Source organism: Acanthisitta chloris, unplaced genomic scaffold (assembly GCF_000695815.1).
Source record: "Acanthisitta chloris isolate BGI_N310 unplaced genomic scaffold, ASM69581v1 scaffold12934, whole genome shotgun sequence".
NCBI lineage: Eukaryota > Metazoa > Chordata > Aves > Passeriformes > Acanthisittidae > Acanthisitta > Acanthisitta chloris.
Window position 1 is genome coordinate 45,201 of NW_008671055.1, and position 18,621 is coordinate 63,821.

Here is an 18,621-nt window from a genome sequence, read left to right on the forward strand (position 1 = left end):
TTTGGACCCATAGTGTATTCATAGTTTTAAGTCAGGTGTGACATAATGATTGTAATTCTCTCTGTAAAGTTCACGGAAGTGCTTGTGGATCTCAGTCTCCAGTGGCTGCTAGCATTGGTTTTATTCTATTTAACTCCAGCACACCTAAATTATTTCATTACAGTATTTTTGTACTCTCTGTTATTGAGACCTTGTCACAAATCAGTTGGTTTATATGTTTTAAGTTTTAAGTCAGGTGTGACATAATGATTGTAATTCTCTCTGTAAAGTTCACGGAAGTGCTTGTGGATCTCAGTCTCCAGTGGCTGCTAGCATTGGTTTTATTCTATTTAACTCCAGCACACCTAAATTATTTCATTACAGTATTTTTGTACTCTCTGTTATTGAGACCTTGTCACAAATCAGTTGGTTTATATGTTTTACAGCAATCAACAAGCATTTTTACTAGAGAACGTGCCGTGCAATAACGTGAGCTGCAAGAGCGTCCGGCGCATGTTCAAGGTGTTCTGGGAGCTCTCGGACCTGAACCAGATCAAGGATGCAGTGGTGGCAACCTTCTTTGACATCTATGAAGATGTAAGTTCAGCCCTTAACCCCAGCAAAGAGTGTCCCTGTGCCTGTCCACGTGCTGCTCTGCCCAAGCTGAGACTGGATGTGGCACTTAGTGCCATGGTCTGATAACCACAGTAGGGTTGGACTCGATGATCTTGGAGGTCTCTTCCAACCTGGTTGAATCCTATTCTATGAAACACTGGCTGTGCAGCACAGGGACTGTCCTGGTTAGCTGTGGCTGCAGAACTCTGCCCTAAACTCATTAGGATTGCGTTAATAATGTTTGAAAGATATTAAAGTTAGTGGCAGAGGTGTAAGCTTTGCTGCACAGGATGTTTGTGTCTCTAAGAGAATTTGTTTGCCACATTTGGATGTTAACTAGAGCAAATAAGCATTCTAATTAATCTTGGGTTTTTTTCTTCTAGGGAATCTTGGATATCATTGTGCTAAGCAAAGGCTACTCCAACAAGGACTTTGCTATCCACACATTAAAAAACAACTTTGAAGCAGATGCCTATTTTGTTAAAGTTATTGGTAAGTTTTCACTGTGTAATCAAGTCGAAATGGGATGTTGAGAAGAATGAATATCTGGGGCTTTGTGTATGGAAATATTATGGTAATGTTCTGTGTATGATCATTTTCAAAAAGAAAACAACACAGCCTAGAAAACAGTGGGGATTGCAGAAACCTCTCACTGCAGCATCTGAGCTGGGATACATTTTGTTTCTTTTCAAAGGGTTTTTTTTAAAATTTTCATTTACTCATTAAAACCCAAAGTATTTCTGATCACTATTTTCAACACTTTAGCTGTTTTTAATGTCAGCATTGGCCACAACATTTTAATTAATGTTCATCATCTCTTGAGTCTGTATTTTTTACAAGAACTTCACTAAGCTAAAGCTTTCCTTAGTGTCCTGGACCTTTCCTTCTGCATCCCAGCAAAATTCTACAGACAGATACTAAGTCTTTAAACACCCATTTCTAAGGTGGCTTCTGAAGGGAAAACAGCAATTATCTAGTGTTTAAAAGTATGTTCTGCAGGGAAAAGGCACATGGAGCCAAGTCATTCAGCCCAAAAGAGAAACCTAAAGAAGATCCATGTCTTCAGTCCACAGTGATGTGAAACAAGGGCGAGTGCTGTGTGTAGGATATAACAGACAGTGACAGACTCCAAAGGGTAAATAGGAAGAATAATTTCCTAAATGACAGCTAACTGCAGTTAGCAGCATTAGAGGTCCTAACAACTAGATCAAGAAATTATGTTGTGTATTTAACTGGTGCTGAGGGTAAGGATTGGACTGGCTGAACATACGAGGCCCATTCTGTACAGTGCCTTCACCTACCTCCTCACAGAACATGGGGCTGTCATTATAAAAATGCTGATAGATACACACTTCTCTGTCACTCAGCATGAATGTTATTATTTTAGTTGTGTGATGCTGTTTAAAATCTGGAGGCAGATGAGCTCGTGATTCACTAATATGAGGAAAAAATACAATGCTGTTTGCACATAGAAATAGTTGTGCCAGAGTGAGACAGAAAGGGGCCCAAAGAAATGATGCCAGCAGTGAGTTGAAGGCCTGTGCTTTGCTTGGCCACAGTGACTGCCTTTTGATCTTGCCTGTTCTCAGAAACCTAGACAAAAACCAACAGCCAAGGGCACTTACTTTCATCTGGCCTTGAGTGGTTCTGGTGTTTTCCTCCAGCAGGGACCTGTGTGGTTTTGGCTGTACCTCTGCTGTATCCAGCCTGCTTTGCTGGAGTTCTCTGCCATGTGGAAGTGGTGCAGAATCTAGTTCAGAATGGGCTGATTTCATTGCAGTGTCTCCTGGCCTGGTGGATCTTGGGCTGACACTGTGTGATGTGTCCCGAGGGTCAGTCAGTGTGGTGTTTGCAGCCTAAAAGCACCATGTGGCCCAAAACCTTAAAAGCACAGAAAGGCAGTGCCCGTGGCCAGGGCGTGGGAATTAATGAGACTTGCTTTAAAAGCCTAGAGTTAGGTTATGATATTGGTAACTAAGAGTAATTAGGTTTTTTAATTGCATGCACTGCCGTGTTCTGCAGCTGCAAAGGTGTTGAGCTTTGAGCTCATTGTCTGTCTGCCTTGATTTTTTTTGGTTTTTTTGAGAAGTAGTGAAAAATGAGACTGTACGAGAGTCTGTGAGGACAAATCTCAACAGGAACAACGAGAGGTTCACCTTCAAAAACTGTATTTGCCTCCATGTTATTTAAATGCATCTAATCCTTCTAAAGCACATTGTGCACCCCCTGAGACAAACAGGACTGCAGTTACTGCTGGGGGCTGATGCACTCAGTGCTTTCTCCTTAGCATGCAATAATTTGTCATGTTGGTGGAAGTTTTCTTTTAAACAATGCCACGTATGGGTAGCAAAATTCACAGATGCATGCAGAAAATCCTCTGGAAAAAAACTTACACTTCACAAAGCCATATCAGGATTATAATTGTGTGGTGTTTTAATGGAGCAAGGAGTAATTTGCTCCATGGTTTTTGATTCACTCTGTGTAAATCTGTCTTAAAAAGTGGAGCAAGCCTTTTTTTTAGCACCCTTTTAGGTGAGTATTTTTGCATATAAACCACAGGAAATGGGAATTAATGAGTGTCTAAAAATATTTTTACTGTGATACAGGGGAGACTGTTTCCCACAAAATGTGCTTTGTGTGAGTTAGTGTCTCAATAAATGCATTGTGTTCACTTATTTGGCATGTGGACAATGAGAACAGCTTTGCTCATTATAACTGATGTCAGATGTACTTGCTCAGGTAATTTGTTCCAGGAGTGAAACTGAACAGCAAATTTCAGTGTGCCCTTTTGCATCAGAATGGGAAGAGCTGCTTCCACTTGCAAACACACCTATGTGGAACAGATAAAAGCTTTAATAGTCTGTTTGGACTTAGATACAGGCCTCAAATTCTGCTTTGCCACACATTCATCTTACCTGTCCAGATTTTGGGGGGTTTGGGCTGTATCAAATACTACATTTTACTGTATTTGCAAATTTCAACATTTAGAAATCGCAAGCTAAGAATGATAATTTGGGAATCTTGACAGTTGTTAATATTCAGCCACAAAATATTAGAAAAATGCCTTCACTAGAGCAGTGTCATTTCTGACTCCTGTAGGGAATGATTTCTCATTGGACTGTGAACATCTTCCGTGCACTTTTCAGCTCTTTAACTGGCCCCAAACATTTTGTACCCTAAACTCTAAGGAACCTTAAAGGAGATGGAAAATGCTTTAAAAACCTCCTGGTGGTTAGGATGACCTGCCCTCAAATCTGGTGCAGATCTTCATTCCTGTCTGCCACACTCACTTTGGGATCCCATAATTCCTGGAGCAGTAATGTTTCTCCTTGGTGTGTCTCCTCTCCCTGCCCACAGCCGTTTTTGACCTGCTGCTCAACCAAACTGTTGCCACGAGAAGTCCAAGTTTTGCATCAGTGACACCTGAGATTATTCTGTGTGTGGTTTTTGTTGTTTGTTCTAAGCCTTGGGGTGCCAGGTTAGGGAACAGATGGCTTGCATTGTTTGCCATTTAGCTGATTAACATTGAATGTAACTGATTTGTGAAACTAGTAAGTTTTAAACAAGTAATTGAACAACTGTCACAGGCTTCAGGTATTAAGGAGCATTATACACATCTGCTGATAGTATTTTTGGATTAATAAACAGGTAATGGGATTTTTGTTACAGCTTCTGTGAATTGATTTAAATCAAGTTCCCAAACTTATCCCTTGTATGGAAGGAAAAGCCTTTACCTTTTTATCAGTTAGAACAGTAGAGCTGGATCTCTGCCAGGATTTTAAATGGTTAGAAATGAAGGCTGATGAATAAAATGTGCAGCCCACTACTTCAGAAATGTTTGAATTTTAAATTTGCCTAAGTGAAGCTGGTTAACAATGAGGTTGGATACCACAGCAATCAGCTGATCAGTGTCTGCCAAGAAATATGCCTCAAACAGATTAGGGAATGTTCTGCATTACCATGAGTCATGTAGAAGACATTATTTCCTTTGTGTTTTAATGGATACCTGACACTATTCCTAGCCTTTGCCAGGTTTCAGAGCTAGTGCTGCTAGGATAACATGTGAACATGAACACTACAAACTCCTTCTTGTCTTTGCAGTTCTCAGTGGCCTCTGCTCTAAGGACTGTCCTCGGAAAATAACAGTAAGTGGAACTCTTTGCATTACTCTTTAGCTTCAAAGAAGCTGAAGTCTAATTATACTAACAACTCTCAACATATTAAAGGAGTTATTGACTGGAGGAATGTGCAATCCAAGTCATGACTGGCCAAGTTCTGCTTCTGTCCAGTTCTGACTTCCAGTTAGCAAATTGTTTAGCAATATTCACAGTACAAGTTGCCCTGGAAGAGGCACTTAGAGGAATCAGAGCTAGTAGTAGCTTCAAATGGGACCAGCTTTGTCTTCAAGCCTATTTTAAGAGCAAGGCTTTTATTTCTGTTATAAAATAATGAGGCTTGATAGTATTATTAGCTTAATTATGAAAATAAAGAGAGGGTTTAAAAAGCAAATCTTCACAACAAATGTTACTGAATGTTATCAAGATCACTGAAACACTATTACCTCCACTGTAATAAAGGTTCTGTCAGAAAGTAACAAAGTATATTATACCAGAATACAGCTATTTGACACCAAAAAAAATGAAATTTTACCTGATTTCCTCATCTCTCACAGACCTGCAGTAACATCAACTTTGTGGCCTCCTTACTCCTCATTCTAATCAGTTGTTATTTTCAGGCTTTGATCTCATGTGTCATCATTATCACTTATTCTTATGGTTCAGAACTTATTCTTTTTTGAAGCATAGCATGAAATGTGTCATCTCTTCTTTTAGTGTTCTTTCTGTAACTTATGTGAGAGATCTTTACAGGGTTTGTTGCTCTACTATCAGCTTGAATTCAGCACTAAAAAAAAAGGAAAACTTCATTTAAAAATCTGTTTTACAGATGTCCCATCCTCTCCCTCCCCCACCACAGCAGGTAATTGTCCCCTGCCCCTTCTCACTTAGGTACATTTGTTATGGTTCATCACTCAGTAACACACAATTCTCTTGGATTGATTTTTTTATTTATTTATTTATTTTTCCCCCATGACTGTACTTTGATGTTTAAGTACATTTTCTCCCTCAAGAGAATTTGCTTAAAATAGATACCAGTACTCCCCAAGTAACTCTTCCTTGACTTTGATGAATTAAATGAGACCCTGCTAAATAGTGATAAAAATATAGGAATTTGTGTCGTATTTTTCACTTCAGAAACACCATCAAGATAGTGCAGTTCTCTCAGACAGTATCAAATGAGTTCTGCTTTTTCACAACATGCAGTTACTTCTTTGAATTTTCAGGGGGGTTTATTTCACTTGTAGCTTCAAGGGAACATTAAACCTTTTGCCAGAGGACTGAATAGTGTTGTTTTCCTCATGAGAAAAATGTTACTTAGCCAACTGATTACCCTTATTTTGAAAATGAATTTTCACATAATACTATGACCAAAACATTTCTGAGATGTTGAAATTGCAATATATTAAAAAAATCAATGTAGAAACACTTTTCTTCAGTTTACTGTTTACTTACTGTAGCTTTGTCTGTTCCTAAAGTGTGACTTGACTTTTTCTTGTTTCCTCCCCTTGTAGCCCTTTGGAGTTAACCAGCCTGGTCCTTACATCATGTACACCACTGTAGATGCAAATGGGTACCTGAAAAATGGGTCAGGTAAGATAATCTCATCATGGGAGTACACATGACTTATATACACATCTCTGTAATATTCTTCTCAAGAACCTAAAGAGTCAGAAAGTTAACAGAGTGCAATGGGAATGGGTTTTTTGTCCTCAGTTTGCAATGTCTTCCTTTACTTATTGCATTTTTGTTATAAGCCCTTCTAACTGCACTGGTTTTCCTCTTTTTCTGCCAGTTGGGTTTGAACAGTTGACTGCATCTTGCCCAGTCTGGACAAACATTGGGTACAGTATCATTAGTTTGTGAAATGGCACAAGCTTCTACTGATTTACTCTTTCTATTAGTTGCTAAGCAATAATGTATTAAGAAACAACAGTGGCCTTGAAATACCTAAATGGAATCATATTAGTCATAGGAAGAAGGATCAGGATTATATTCAGTAAGCACAGGATGTGTTTGTCTGGAGTTGTTCACTACACCTGGGAGGCTAACAAAATAAAATCAGGAGTAGCCTGAGGAACCCAGAGAGGGAATGGCTGCATCCCTTCAGGCAATGCAGCTACTAGAAGGTATCAAAGAATCATAGGTAACAGGGTCAAAGTAAATGGAAAGGATTGATTTGTGCAACTTGTGGCTTTACTAGTGGTTTAGTCACCTGGGATGAGGCAGATGCCACAGTTTGCATGAGTCAAAATCAAAGTAGGCAAAGAGAGAATTACCCATTGGGCCATGGTCCAAGCAGTGCCTGATGCTAGAATATCCTTAGGTTGGTTTTGCCTTCCTAAGTATGTCTTAGTGACTCCTAGAAAACAGGTGACTGAGTGGTCTGTGAGTCTAACTCATGACTGTTGATCTTAGGACTATAATGGACTCACTTCTTGCTTGGGTAAAAAAATCCCAAACTCCCAAGCTGAAACATGATCAGAGTGTGCAGGTCTGTAAGTGGTGCACTGACTCCTTCCCCTGTCGCCTGCATCTGTCACTCTGGGCTCACTGCAAATTAAACCTGGATTTAAAGGTTCCAGCAGCTCACTGGGAAGTCTGTTCTGTGGAACACTAATTCAAACAGCAGCAATCATGTAGGGGGGAAATGCTGACATGTTAAGGTCCTAAATCAATGGTAATGCTCTCCCCTTGATCAGTGTGCTCAGGAGTGTTAATGCCACCCTAGAAAAAGCAAAGAGAAAGGTGCTGTCCTGACATACAAACCAGACAGCTGCACAAACATATCCTGATATTCTGTAGCACCTCTGTATTTGTACATGCTTAAATATGGGTTTGAAAGCTTGAAAGTATTAGCCTACATTTTAATCAAACTAGTAGTTAATGCTAACAAGTGAAAACACAGAGTATTTTTTCTGATTGTTGCACAGGTTGATTTTAACAAACTAATTTCCTGCCAGTTGTCCCCTCAGCTTGGCTGCTCTGGAGGTTTTCTCATAAGCTGCATTTGAAAAAGCTTACATGTTTAATTGGAGACACTAAGAAGCCAGGAGGAGTCCAGAGATGTTTAGTTACACTGCAGTTAGACTCTGCCCCGTGCCCTCGGGCTGGGAACGCCTGGCACAGCTCCTTAGTGCCAATTTCCAGGATGAAGCTTTGCAGGCTTTGTCAGAGCCAAGTCACAGTACAGCCTGTCTTGTTAACTAGATTAGAACAAACTGGTAAAGGTCTGCAGAGGATCTCTCTCCTTATCCCTCAAAAGCTTCAGTTCCTGTGGATGGCAGAGTTTGCTCTCTTTGTGGTTGTTTCTGGTCTCTGATAAACTGAATCCACTGGCTGACTCAGGCCAATTCAGCTGGAGCATGTGCCTCAAATAAAACCCTCCCAGTTCTCTAGAAGTCAGCCAGACAGGACACAAACTAGCACATGAGGAGAAGACCTGAGTGTGAGATGAGCAGTTTGTTGGTGTGGTGCTGTCCCTGGGCTGGCCATATGGTCAGCATGGGGCAGCACAGTTAGCCACAGCCTGCAATGCTCCTGTCCAAGCAGGGACACAGGAGTGTGGCAGGACAAAGCTCAGTGCTGTGTCTGAGGGAACAGAGGATAAGGCTAAAGCTGCTGCAGGATTCCTATTCAGACATCCCTGGTTTCACAGCTTCTACCCCATTTTTATGGCATTTTGCCTCAGAACAGGTTTCTAGAGATTGCTACTGTATTATCCATAGTCCTTGAACCTACACTGTTCAGCCTTTCCTCTTCTGTTCTCACTGTCTGGTTATCTTGGGCTTTCCCCTCTTTTTGCTACCATGTTGTGCATTGGCTGCAGAGCATAATTTCTGATAGGACACTGCTAAGACCTGCACTGTTGAGTACAAACCATTTTGTTGTGCCTATTCCTTTTTTGAAAGACATTTGAGTCCTTGTTTTTTAAAACAACTAAAGTAGGAACAGTTTGGAATGCACTGAATGTCTTAGTAAAGAGTGAAAAGACTTCCACAAACTTCTGAAATAAGGATTGGAGGTCACTAATCTTCTCTGTGCTGTAACTATATTTGCAGTGTCCCTCTAGGATTTTGGGACTACCTTGGAAAATGGACCAACTGATAAAGCTGCTGGCAGAGTTACTTCAAACTCCTATGAATTCCTCCCTACAAACTTTCTTTGCAGGCTGGCACTAGAAGGTGGCTGAGAGCATTCACTGGGTGGGTTTGAAGGAGTGCAGTGTGTTTGTTCCTCCAGGCTCACTGCAGCCTGCCAGAATTTGGTGCACCCCTGTGAACATAAGCTAAGGTAATGACAGCACAGCTTCCTGGTGCCTTTGGCCCTGTGACTTGTGAATCACACTCATTATCAAAGACTCAGCAGTGCTGATGAGTAACTCTGTTTGCCTAAAGTAACAAAAAAGACATTTTTGCCTAAGAAACACATTAGTAAAACCATCAAACTGCCCTTTTTTTTTGTTCTTCGTTAGGGAAGTGCTATAAAATGTCTATAAATCAAAAAAACCCAACACAACATTTGCTTAGGTCTAATTATACTCAGTTAAATTCATTGTTGATGTAGTCAGAGAAGCTTTTAATTCTTGCTTCGTATCTGTAATTAACACAACCTCAGAGTGAAATGTGATGTAAGTGAAGCCAGACTGAAGTGTGGCATTTCTGCAGGATCCATGCTGCTTTTTAAAATAGTGTTTGTGCAACTTGATGTACTTTCAACCAGGAGCTGATAGAATAATGGATTTGTGGGACTCCTGAGTGCACAATACCTACTGAAAGGTTAATTTACAACAGTGCAAACTCATGCTAAACCCTTTGAGGAAGTACAAGCTTAGGTGGGTTTGCTTTGTGTATGTTTGACCCTCTGGTACTTCATCCTTAGGCAAGTTTAGAGAATAACCCAATGGCAAAACATATTTTTCTTTCTCTATGTCACAGAACAATGCACATAGCTTAAAAAGTCCTTATATAGCTTAACTTTTGGACCTATTTTATGTATCATTTTCTTAAATTTTTTTTCTCTGGTTCTCTCCTTCAAGAATACAAACGAGTACATTTTTTTCTCTAACATTATCTTTGGGGTTTCCTGAGGTTGGCTGGCTGTGGCTTTGCTGTTTGTTTGGGTTTTTAAGGGAGGGCAGTGCTTTTAGAAATGCAATGTTTTTACAATTTACTCTCAGAGCTATCAAATATGATTTCATACTGCAATATTACCTTCACTGCTAACATATTTACAAGAATAAAAACTTAATGGAGTCCAGACATGATGAATTTCCTTTTCTGTTTTGACGTTCTGAAATAGCAGTAATGAATTCCAAGTGCATTTATGACCCTGGCAGTGTTGCTGCAGGGGATTCTCTAATGCTCTCTTTGATCAGTTTCTCAGCTCTAATAAGTTAATAGTTTTTTTTGAGTCTGTAGAATTCCTGCAAGAACTTCCCAAAGTCACATTTTTCTGAAGATATTACATTAGGTTTGTACTTAGACTTTCTTGTTTTGCAAGTGTTATTTGTAAAGTTCAGTAAATGTTCTAACTGGAATTACTGGCCTACAGGTTGTTACCTTGAAAAACAGCCCATTACACCAGAATCCTATTCCATCCAACTATCAAGAAATGCATCAAGCAACACTTTTTATGTGTACTGGTAGGCAGTACCAAACCCACATGGCATTTTTGGGCCACATATAAACCTACAAAACATCTTTCCCTCATTGAGCTGTTAAAGTTCTGGCATCAATATCCTATTTTAAAACTAATTTTCATCAACTTATTTGCATTCCTTATATAATATTATGGAATGATCCATCTCTGAAGCTTTTAATGACCTGAAAGAAATAACAAGATAAGCAAATATATAAAATAATTAATCCCTTTCCCAAGAAGTAACATAGCAACATAGTTCATTTTCTAATGAAAACAAAACTCGTTATTCCTTTTTTTTTTGTGTGTGTTTGTGTGTCCCCAAGTCAGGTGGTGCAATTTATTGGCTTTAGAGCTGTTCCCAACAGGGGAACAGTTCTTGGTTGCCCCACTGACACCAGTCACAGCCACCTGAGGTTCTCCCCCCAGTGTCAGAGTCCTCAGAGCTGTGTCCCCCATTCTGCCTCTGATCTCCTACATTCTGCAGGACTTGAGCTGTGAGTTACAGTGACTTTCATGTAGGCAATATTCGTGCAAAGAGTAAAATAAAAAGGCCCATATGGTTGTCCTTATCGAATTCATTTTAAGGTTCTTTGATCTGCCAAGCCTTAACGACAGGAAATTTGCATAATTATGAGGGGTTTTTTTAAAAACATTGTTAGAATTGTTCTCCCTCCTATTAACATTCCAGCATGTTGTTAAAAGATAGCAGAATAATAATTAGTGTGTATTCTGTGCTTTGACTTCCACAGTGCTCTCGATTCACTTGTAATCTCACAAGGAGAAGTGCTGTTAAATTAGTGGCACAGAGTAACAAGTGCCAACAGGAGCATTGGAATGGAGGGGTTTTGGCCCTTCTCTGGTTAATATTGCCACAGACCTTCTCTCTTGGAGAGGAAAATCAGCTCCAGCAACTTCAGATTTGTAAGGAATTTGATGCCTGAGATCAGGTTGGGTCCAGGTGTGAGTCTGGGAGAGGTACACAAACTCAAACTGATGCTTTCAGACCCTTTGCCTGTGTTCTGCCTCTCCACTCCCCATTTGCAGTTGGTATTTTTGAGGAGGTCCCACAGTTCAGTGTGGGTGTCAGCCAGGATTTTCAGCTCTGCATCTGCATTTCTAGGCTTTGATGGGCTCTGACTGGGAGAAGATCTCCTGTTTCAGCCTGTGCTATCTTCACTTTCTCTCTTGGGCTAACAACATGCTGATAGAGCTTGAACTAAATAGGGTCATAATTGCAGCTTGTGTGTACCCAACATCTTCCTCCTGAGGGCCAGGAACAACAGAACAATAAATGCTTCAGGTTTACTCAGAGGTCCCATGTGTAGGCATAAGGTGATGGAATGGAGTTCATGGAATGGCTCATATAGATCAAGTCATGATTTGTTTAAGCATCTGAGTGGCTGAAACTGTTTGGGCCGGTGGCCTCTGCTGCTCTCCTTTCAGAGCTCTTTCATTTTGCTGGTTTTGCTTTGTTTTGCTTCAAACCTCCCATGGCAGAATGACCTTTCACATGCTGTTAAGTCCTGCCCTTCTGGTTTTTTGAAATCTGCTTACTCTTCCCTGTCGTTGCATTGAGTTCTCGTGCTGTTTAACTAAATTGAATTGTGAGGTGAACACAAATGTCTAGCAGCTATTATAGTCATGAATTTAAACATAAACATTGCAATATGTACTAGACAAAAGCAAAATAAGCTTATTTTCAATGGCCATTTGACACTGCAGGGCTCATTGTGTAGAGCTGCACTATATAGAAAGCAGAGTGTATTCATGGAACAGGCTGGAATAATTTCATAATTGAATAGCTGCATTTGATCAGGAGGGATTTGCTGGTTGCTGAAGGTGGGAATACCCTGCTAGTATGTTTTTCTGTATAACTCTCTTTTGGTTAGTAAACTAATTTGAACTTGTAATGCTGCATGTAATAATAACAAGCCTCAGATATTTGGGCAGTGCAGATGATACAACTTTCCCTTGTGCATGTGGTTGGAATATCAGCAATATGATGATCTTACTGTTTGAGGGGTTTTAAGGAGTTTCTAGTTTTACTTCTGGAATTTTAGAGAGAGATTTTTCATTAAAATGCACACCCTCACACGTGCCAGGTTTGGAGTTTGAGCTGTCAGAAGTATCAGGGGTGTCAGGGTCACAGTTGTGCACCTTGAATCCCCTTTTCCATGTTATTTCTGGAATTTCTTGGTTCAGGACTTGTGTGCTTCTCAGATGAGCAGTTGTCATTCTTAATTGCTTGGTTGCAATTCTAAGTGGAACATTTCAGTAGCCATCAAACAGAATTTGCCATGGATATAGGGGGAGTAAAGCAAGAAATAGTCTGAGATCTCCTATGCTTAGTCAGCTTTAATGCAAACTAGAACCTTCTATGTGCTATCATCCTGCTCCATGTTAAAGGCAAACAAAAAATAGGTATGTGCACATTTTCTGCCTGCTGTGTACAAGAAAACATTCCCTTCTGACCTTTGCAAATGATCTATTTGCATCCTGAAGCATCAGATTTCATTATCCTTATCTTCGTAGGCATAAGAACCAGTGTTAGTAGCCATGAAATTACTCAGTGCTTTTCAGAATTCTGGCTGCAGTACCTGACTCTCTAACCTCTTCAAGGCTCACTGCACACAGTCTGTGGCATTTTCTTCTATTTCCTTTAATTTAGTTGACATTCATTTCATTCATATGATGAAAGAAAAAAGCAAGATCCTGGTCTTCTCGTAATTCTAAATATTTCACTCAGAAGTAATTCTCAAAGCTTTTCAGTGTTCTTTTGGGAAAAGTCCTTCAGCATTAGTGAAACACATTGAAAAAAGAAAATTCTCTATTATATTACAGTGTGATCAAGTGACACATACCTTGTTTGTTTGTGTTTATAACTGAGGCAAATTCAATTAAGCCACCTTTGCTCCTTGCTGCTTTTATGTTGGTAACCAGAGCTCTCGGGTACATGGTACTTACTCTAATTTGAGAATTCCTCATGTTTTAGTTCTGGAAATTGACACTGAGAGACTTAGCAATGTAGCCAAGATCATGTCAGGGAAGTCAGTGACCAAGTGGGGACAGGCTCAGGACTCAAGGCCTATATGGTTATCTCGACTTACTGGAAAAATCCCCATTCCTGAGGAGGAAAACCTCTTGGACAGTGAGAAATTCAGCCAGCACTGTACACAGCAGCCCCTGCCCTCACTGCAGAGGGCTGAGAGTACAAAGGCAGTTTCAATATTTCCATGTCTGCTTGCTCATTACATGGTTCTGCGTGGGGGAAAAGGAAACCTAAGCTATGTATAACCCTTAGGAAGATTGTTACTATTCCTTTCTCCAACAGCATTTTAGCTTAATGAAAAGCTGACTGGAGATCTGTATTTATTTGACATTTATAATCCTTAGGAAGATTGTTACTATTCCTTTCTCCAACAGCATTTTAGCTTAATGAAAAGCTGACTGGAGATCTGTATTTATTTGACATTTATCTTGCTTTTAAAAATGAAATCATTATAGCTCTAAAAGTACAATAATACAGAATATTTACCTCCTGATTACACAGGCCTGTTTCAAAACATGCCTGGCAGCATATGGCAAACTGCTTCCTTGGAAGCCTGAAGTAATCATGGTGCTGACCAGTAACCATGGTGCTTCAGAATTACCATCCTCCTAGGCAGGAAGGAGTTTGTTCCACAGCAGAGGGTACAAGAGCTGCCTCTGGGAGTAGGTGTCTTACCCTGGTGGTCCCTTGGTGTGGCAGATGCATGCTGACACTTCCCAGGGTGGCCAGGAGCCAGGAATGGGGTTTGGGTTTGGTTCTTCTTGAGGGATATTTGGCTTTGCCAAGCAGTGCTGGTGGTGGAAGGGAGGGAGTTTCTCCTGCCCCTCTGTTCACCACAGCTGTGCAAGATGCAGTGCACTATCCTGGCCAACAACTGGTGGTCTGAAGCAAAATCCAGCCTTGGGTGAAAGTGTGGAGAGGGGAAAAGGATTTGGCTGAAAATTCACTACAAAATGTGAATTCTCATTCTCTAATTCATATTCTGTTGTGTTTTGTTGCTTAACTTATTTCCAGTTTCAGGCATAATCTGTCAGTGAATTGTTGGTAGCTGCAGCACTTGTCTGTTTCCCCACTGCCTTCTCAGGAAAACAAGAACCTGATTTTTCCCCTACTGTTCCTCCTTCAATCATTTAGCATTTCAAGCTCTCACTAGGGCCTGACACACAACCACTGTAATCCTGTTTTCATTAAATCAATTTATTATTTGAAAATTTGTTCACTTGGCTAATTGTGTGATGCAGTAGTAATTACTGCTTAACACTTACAAGAATGAAAATCAACCTGCATGTGTTGGGGCTGATCTTGTAAATCAGTGGGGCAAAAGGCTAAACAGTGATCGTGTCAAAGTAAATGTGGAGAGTTGGTTTCATCTCAACTTGCACAAATAATGGAGATTCAGTTTAACAGAGAAATGGTGCTCCAAGAATTGCCTCATCTACAAGTTGAAAGCATTTCAGCTGTTGTATGAGAGCCTATGTGTGGTTGGAAATCTGGGCTAGAGCCTGTAAGCATTACATGAGCACGTGTTTGGTTCAATGTTCCAAACATTTTTATCACTGTGAAATAAGCATTTGTGCAGCAACGTGGTAGTTTGGGGGTTGGTTGTTTGGGGTTTTTTCCCCTAAAATACCTCCTGGGGCTGTGTCTCTGCTTTGGTTTCAGCTGGCCAGCTGAGCCAGTCGGCACATTACGCTCTGCAGTTGCCATACAACGTGCTGGGCCTGGGACGCAGCGCCAACTTCCTCGACCACCTCTATGTGGGCATTCCTCGGCCTCTAGGAGAGAAGGTCAGTTCAGCTTTAAGGCTGTCACCCCAATATGTATGGTGTTACCTGTCCTCATGCAGCTGGGGTGGAAATACTGCTGGGGATGCTTTTCGTTTTCTGAAGAAAGGATATGCTGCTGTTGTGGTCCGAGCTCTAAGGCTTTACCTCTGGCCAGCCTGGAACTCACCTAACCTTTCTGATAAAACTGATCAGTGTGATGGGAGGTGCAGATCACTGTGATTCTCTAATCTTCAGATGAAACACAAAAGTAGGCTCTTCCCCATTTGCAGTCTGTAAAGATCTGATGGTACCACCTGAAAAAGTGAGGTACTGGAATTGGCCAAGTTTTGGGTTGGATAATTGCTTTGCCTGCCTCCTTTGTAGAGTGTGTTCTTTTCTTCTCTCCCTATGATGTAGTTGCTTTGTACTTTTTAAGCAGATTGCTGTGTTTCATGTCAGCAACAGTTGTTTAGCTTTTAACTTCTGGGGTTGTTTTTTTTAAATCAATTTGGAGCTTTCAGAAGAAAAAGGTAAGGGATTAATCACCTATATTTAAAATGAAAAAGAAAACAACTGGTTTGTTGTTTTTCCTTTTGTATGTTTCAACAGAGAATTTCTTTCCTTCCAGCCATGTTGTGTTGTTAGGAATTGACATAGCCTTTGTTTTTCTTTCAGTCCATAAGGAAACAAGAGTGGACAGCTATCATACCCAACTCCCAGCTGATAGTCATTCCTTACCCTCATAACGTTCCTCGAAGGTAAGTTTATCATTTTGATTTGCACTCCACAGAAGTACATTAGTACACAGCATAAATTAGGCATTTCTGTGCAGGTTTAAAAATAGTTCCTGGTATAGAGAGCAAATGGAAGAACAACAGCAGGAGGTCAGTTCTGAGCTGCCTCTGTGCCTGAGCAGAACTTCTCAGCTGTTCACACAGGCTCTGAGGTGGTGCCCATGAACAATCACAGCCTATTACCAGCTCAACTCCTGTAAATAATAACACATTTGCCAGATTTACCAACATCCTTACTGACAAATTGCAAGTGTGGTGCTGGTTGAAGCAAACACTTCTGTCCCACCAAACCTGCAATTTCTGTCCAAGTTGCACAGAAAAGCTTTGGCTCAGCCCTCCTGAGTGCAGGATCTGTGGCTACAGGTAGGAATGTTTTTCTTGAAGTAAGGGTTGGTTACACAAGAGCTTGGACACAGAGTTCACTTTGCAATTAGAATGTTTATCCCAGAAAGAGAGCCTGTTTCTCTCTGTGCTATTAGAGAAAACATTAGTCAACTATTGCAGCTGCTTTTTGCCGCTTGATCTACCAGTGAGGTCAGTCGTGTTTATCATGCAGAAATGATTCTGACATCAGTTTCAGCAGTTAATTTTACTATAGGACAAATAACCACAGAGAACTGATGTGCTGTTTGAGTTGCTAATTAACAACCACAGAAATCACATCTGCCAGATGAAAATTTACTTATATTCTTGAGGTATTTGTTATGCAAAACAATTTCTGTCATCTTATCCTTAGACTACTCTTGCTTTCCTATAAAGTGAATTGATGAACGCTGTAGAATAGCAGAGAATCCCCAGAAGAAATCAGATTTCATAATAAACACTTCTTAATCTTTCTTTTTGACATAGATGTGTGATTTCCTGAGAGGCCTCAGTGGTGCCTTGGCACAGAGCCTGCTGCTGACAGCTTTCCTGTGATGGGAATTCTGTAGCACACAAAGGGTGTTCTCTGGGCTCAGGACCCCACAGCATTTGAGGGATGTCTTCCAGAAGCCCCTAAAGTGCTGAATTTTGTTGCTCTCCTGCATTGTGCTGCCATAATCCACTGGTTATGTTGCCTGCAACTGCAGCTGTCCCTGGGTGAACTTCAGACTGAGAGAGTTGGACCCATGAGCCTGTCCAAGAGGAGCTTCTCATGTAGAGGAAACTATCTTAAGGCTTATTTCCCTCTGCTTCTGCCTGTCCCCAAGCCCCAGGCATTTTTGTGGAAGGATTTCTTATGCATTTTACTTGGTCCTAGGCAGGGGCAGGAGATAAATCTCCTAATTAGGAAAAACTCAGTCCCTGAGGATATCCATAGCATTCCCAAAAAGTTAAACAGAAAGTGCATTTAGACTTGGTGTGACTTGAATATCAGTATATTAAGGCTTATATTTCCAAGCAAACACCATTTAGCTTCAGCCTCTAAGCAGAGCTGCACGTTTCTGGAGACCAAGTTGTTACCTGCCTTACCCTAGCAGCTTCTCTGCATTTTTGTGAGTTAAATCTGTTTTCTGCTTCTTAATGAAGGGTATTAATGTTTCCTTGGATTTCCTTGTTTTGTGCAGCTGGAGTGCCAAGCTCTATCTGACCCCAAGTAACATTGTCCTGCTGACAGCTATAGCCTTAATTGGTGTCTGTGTTTTCATCCTGGCAATAATTGGCGTATTACACTGGCAAGAAAAGGTAAGCCTAATGAACTGGAATATTTTCTATACCATTAAACACCTCTTAATATCTTACAGTCCTGTACATCAAGGGTGGGGGTTGTTTCTCTGTTGTCCTACAGGATAATTTCTGATAGACACTGCATTAATTCCCAAAAGGTATTTATCATTAAGTCAGTATTTACCACGAGTTTAAGAATTGGCATTGTTTTAATTTAAGCTCTAAGACACCTAAAAAGGGAAATGAAGAGCAACATGGATAAGCTTTTTCCATTAAGCTGTTAATTCCAACTTAAATGAGACGTCTTTGTTTCATAGCTAAGCTTTCCATTTTGCAGCTTTAAGGAGAACTGCTTTGGAAAATGGAACATAAACTCAGTTTACTTATCTTGAGTTCTGCTGGTAGTCTAAAAATAAGGAAAATGCCTTTTTTTTTCCCCATATCTATCTTTGCTGATTGCACTGACATTAGCATTCAAGAATGTATAGGGAGTCAATCACGTGCATATTGGCTGCTTTGCTCTGTGGGTCTGAATTATACATGCAGTGTACAGAATTCCATTGATTTGAAGAAGCATTTTGAAAGGGCCTTTCATGTCACAAAAGAAATGCATTCCCATTTTTCTTAACTATACTCAGTTCACAATCATATCCAACTGGCAGGATTGCCAATAAATGTTACTCCATACCCAAACCATAATCTTAGCTGTCAAATAAAATTACTGCACGTTTTGACATGGGAGAACTGTTTGTTACTTGGTGCTTGTGGAAATAAAATGACCTTGTTAAACACTGAGATAGGATTTGCGCATGCTTCGTATTCACATGTTGTTTGTCTGTCACTCTCCACTCCTCAAAATGTTAAACACAGCCTCCAAGTAATAACAAAGCTGTGAGTAAGACACACAAAGTTCCTGATGACTGTCATTAGCATGTCCTGCTGTCCCAGGAAAGCACTGCTGACTGGTACCAGGGCTGGGCACTGCCTGGGCTTAATTCTGTCTCCAGTGTAAC

The 18,621-nt window shown here is 40.5% G+C and overlaps 1 protein-coding gene across 1 annotated transcript in view; it reads left to right on the forward strand.

Moving 5' to 3' along the window:
- Nucleotides 1–18,621, forward strand: part of ITFG1 (integrin alpha FG-GAP repeat containing 1) — a gene marked incomplete at its 5' end in the record, with an annotated part of 63,601 nt that overhangs the window by 42,093 nt on the left and 2,887 nt on the right. The window contains 7 exons of the mRNA XM_009073953.1: nt 426–576; nt 978–1,086; nt 4,696–4,739; nt 6,224–6,302; nt 15,064–15,188; nt 15,843–15,925; nt 17,509–17,626. Of these exons, the coding sequence (XP_009072201.1) occupies nt 426–576; nt 978–1,086; nt 4,696–4,739; nt 6,224–6,302; nt 15,064–15,188; nt 15,843–15,925; nt 17,509–17,626 (709 nt within the window). The remainder of the gene's footprint in view (nt 1–425; nt 577–977; nt 1,087–4,695; nt 4,740–6,223; nt 6,303–15,063; nt 15,189–15,842; nt 15,926–17,508; nt 17,627–18,621) is intronic.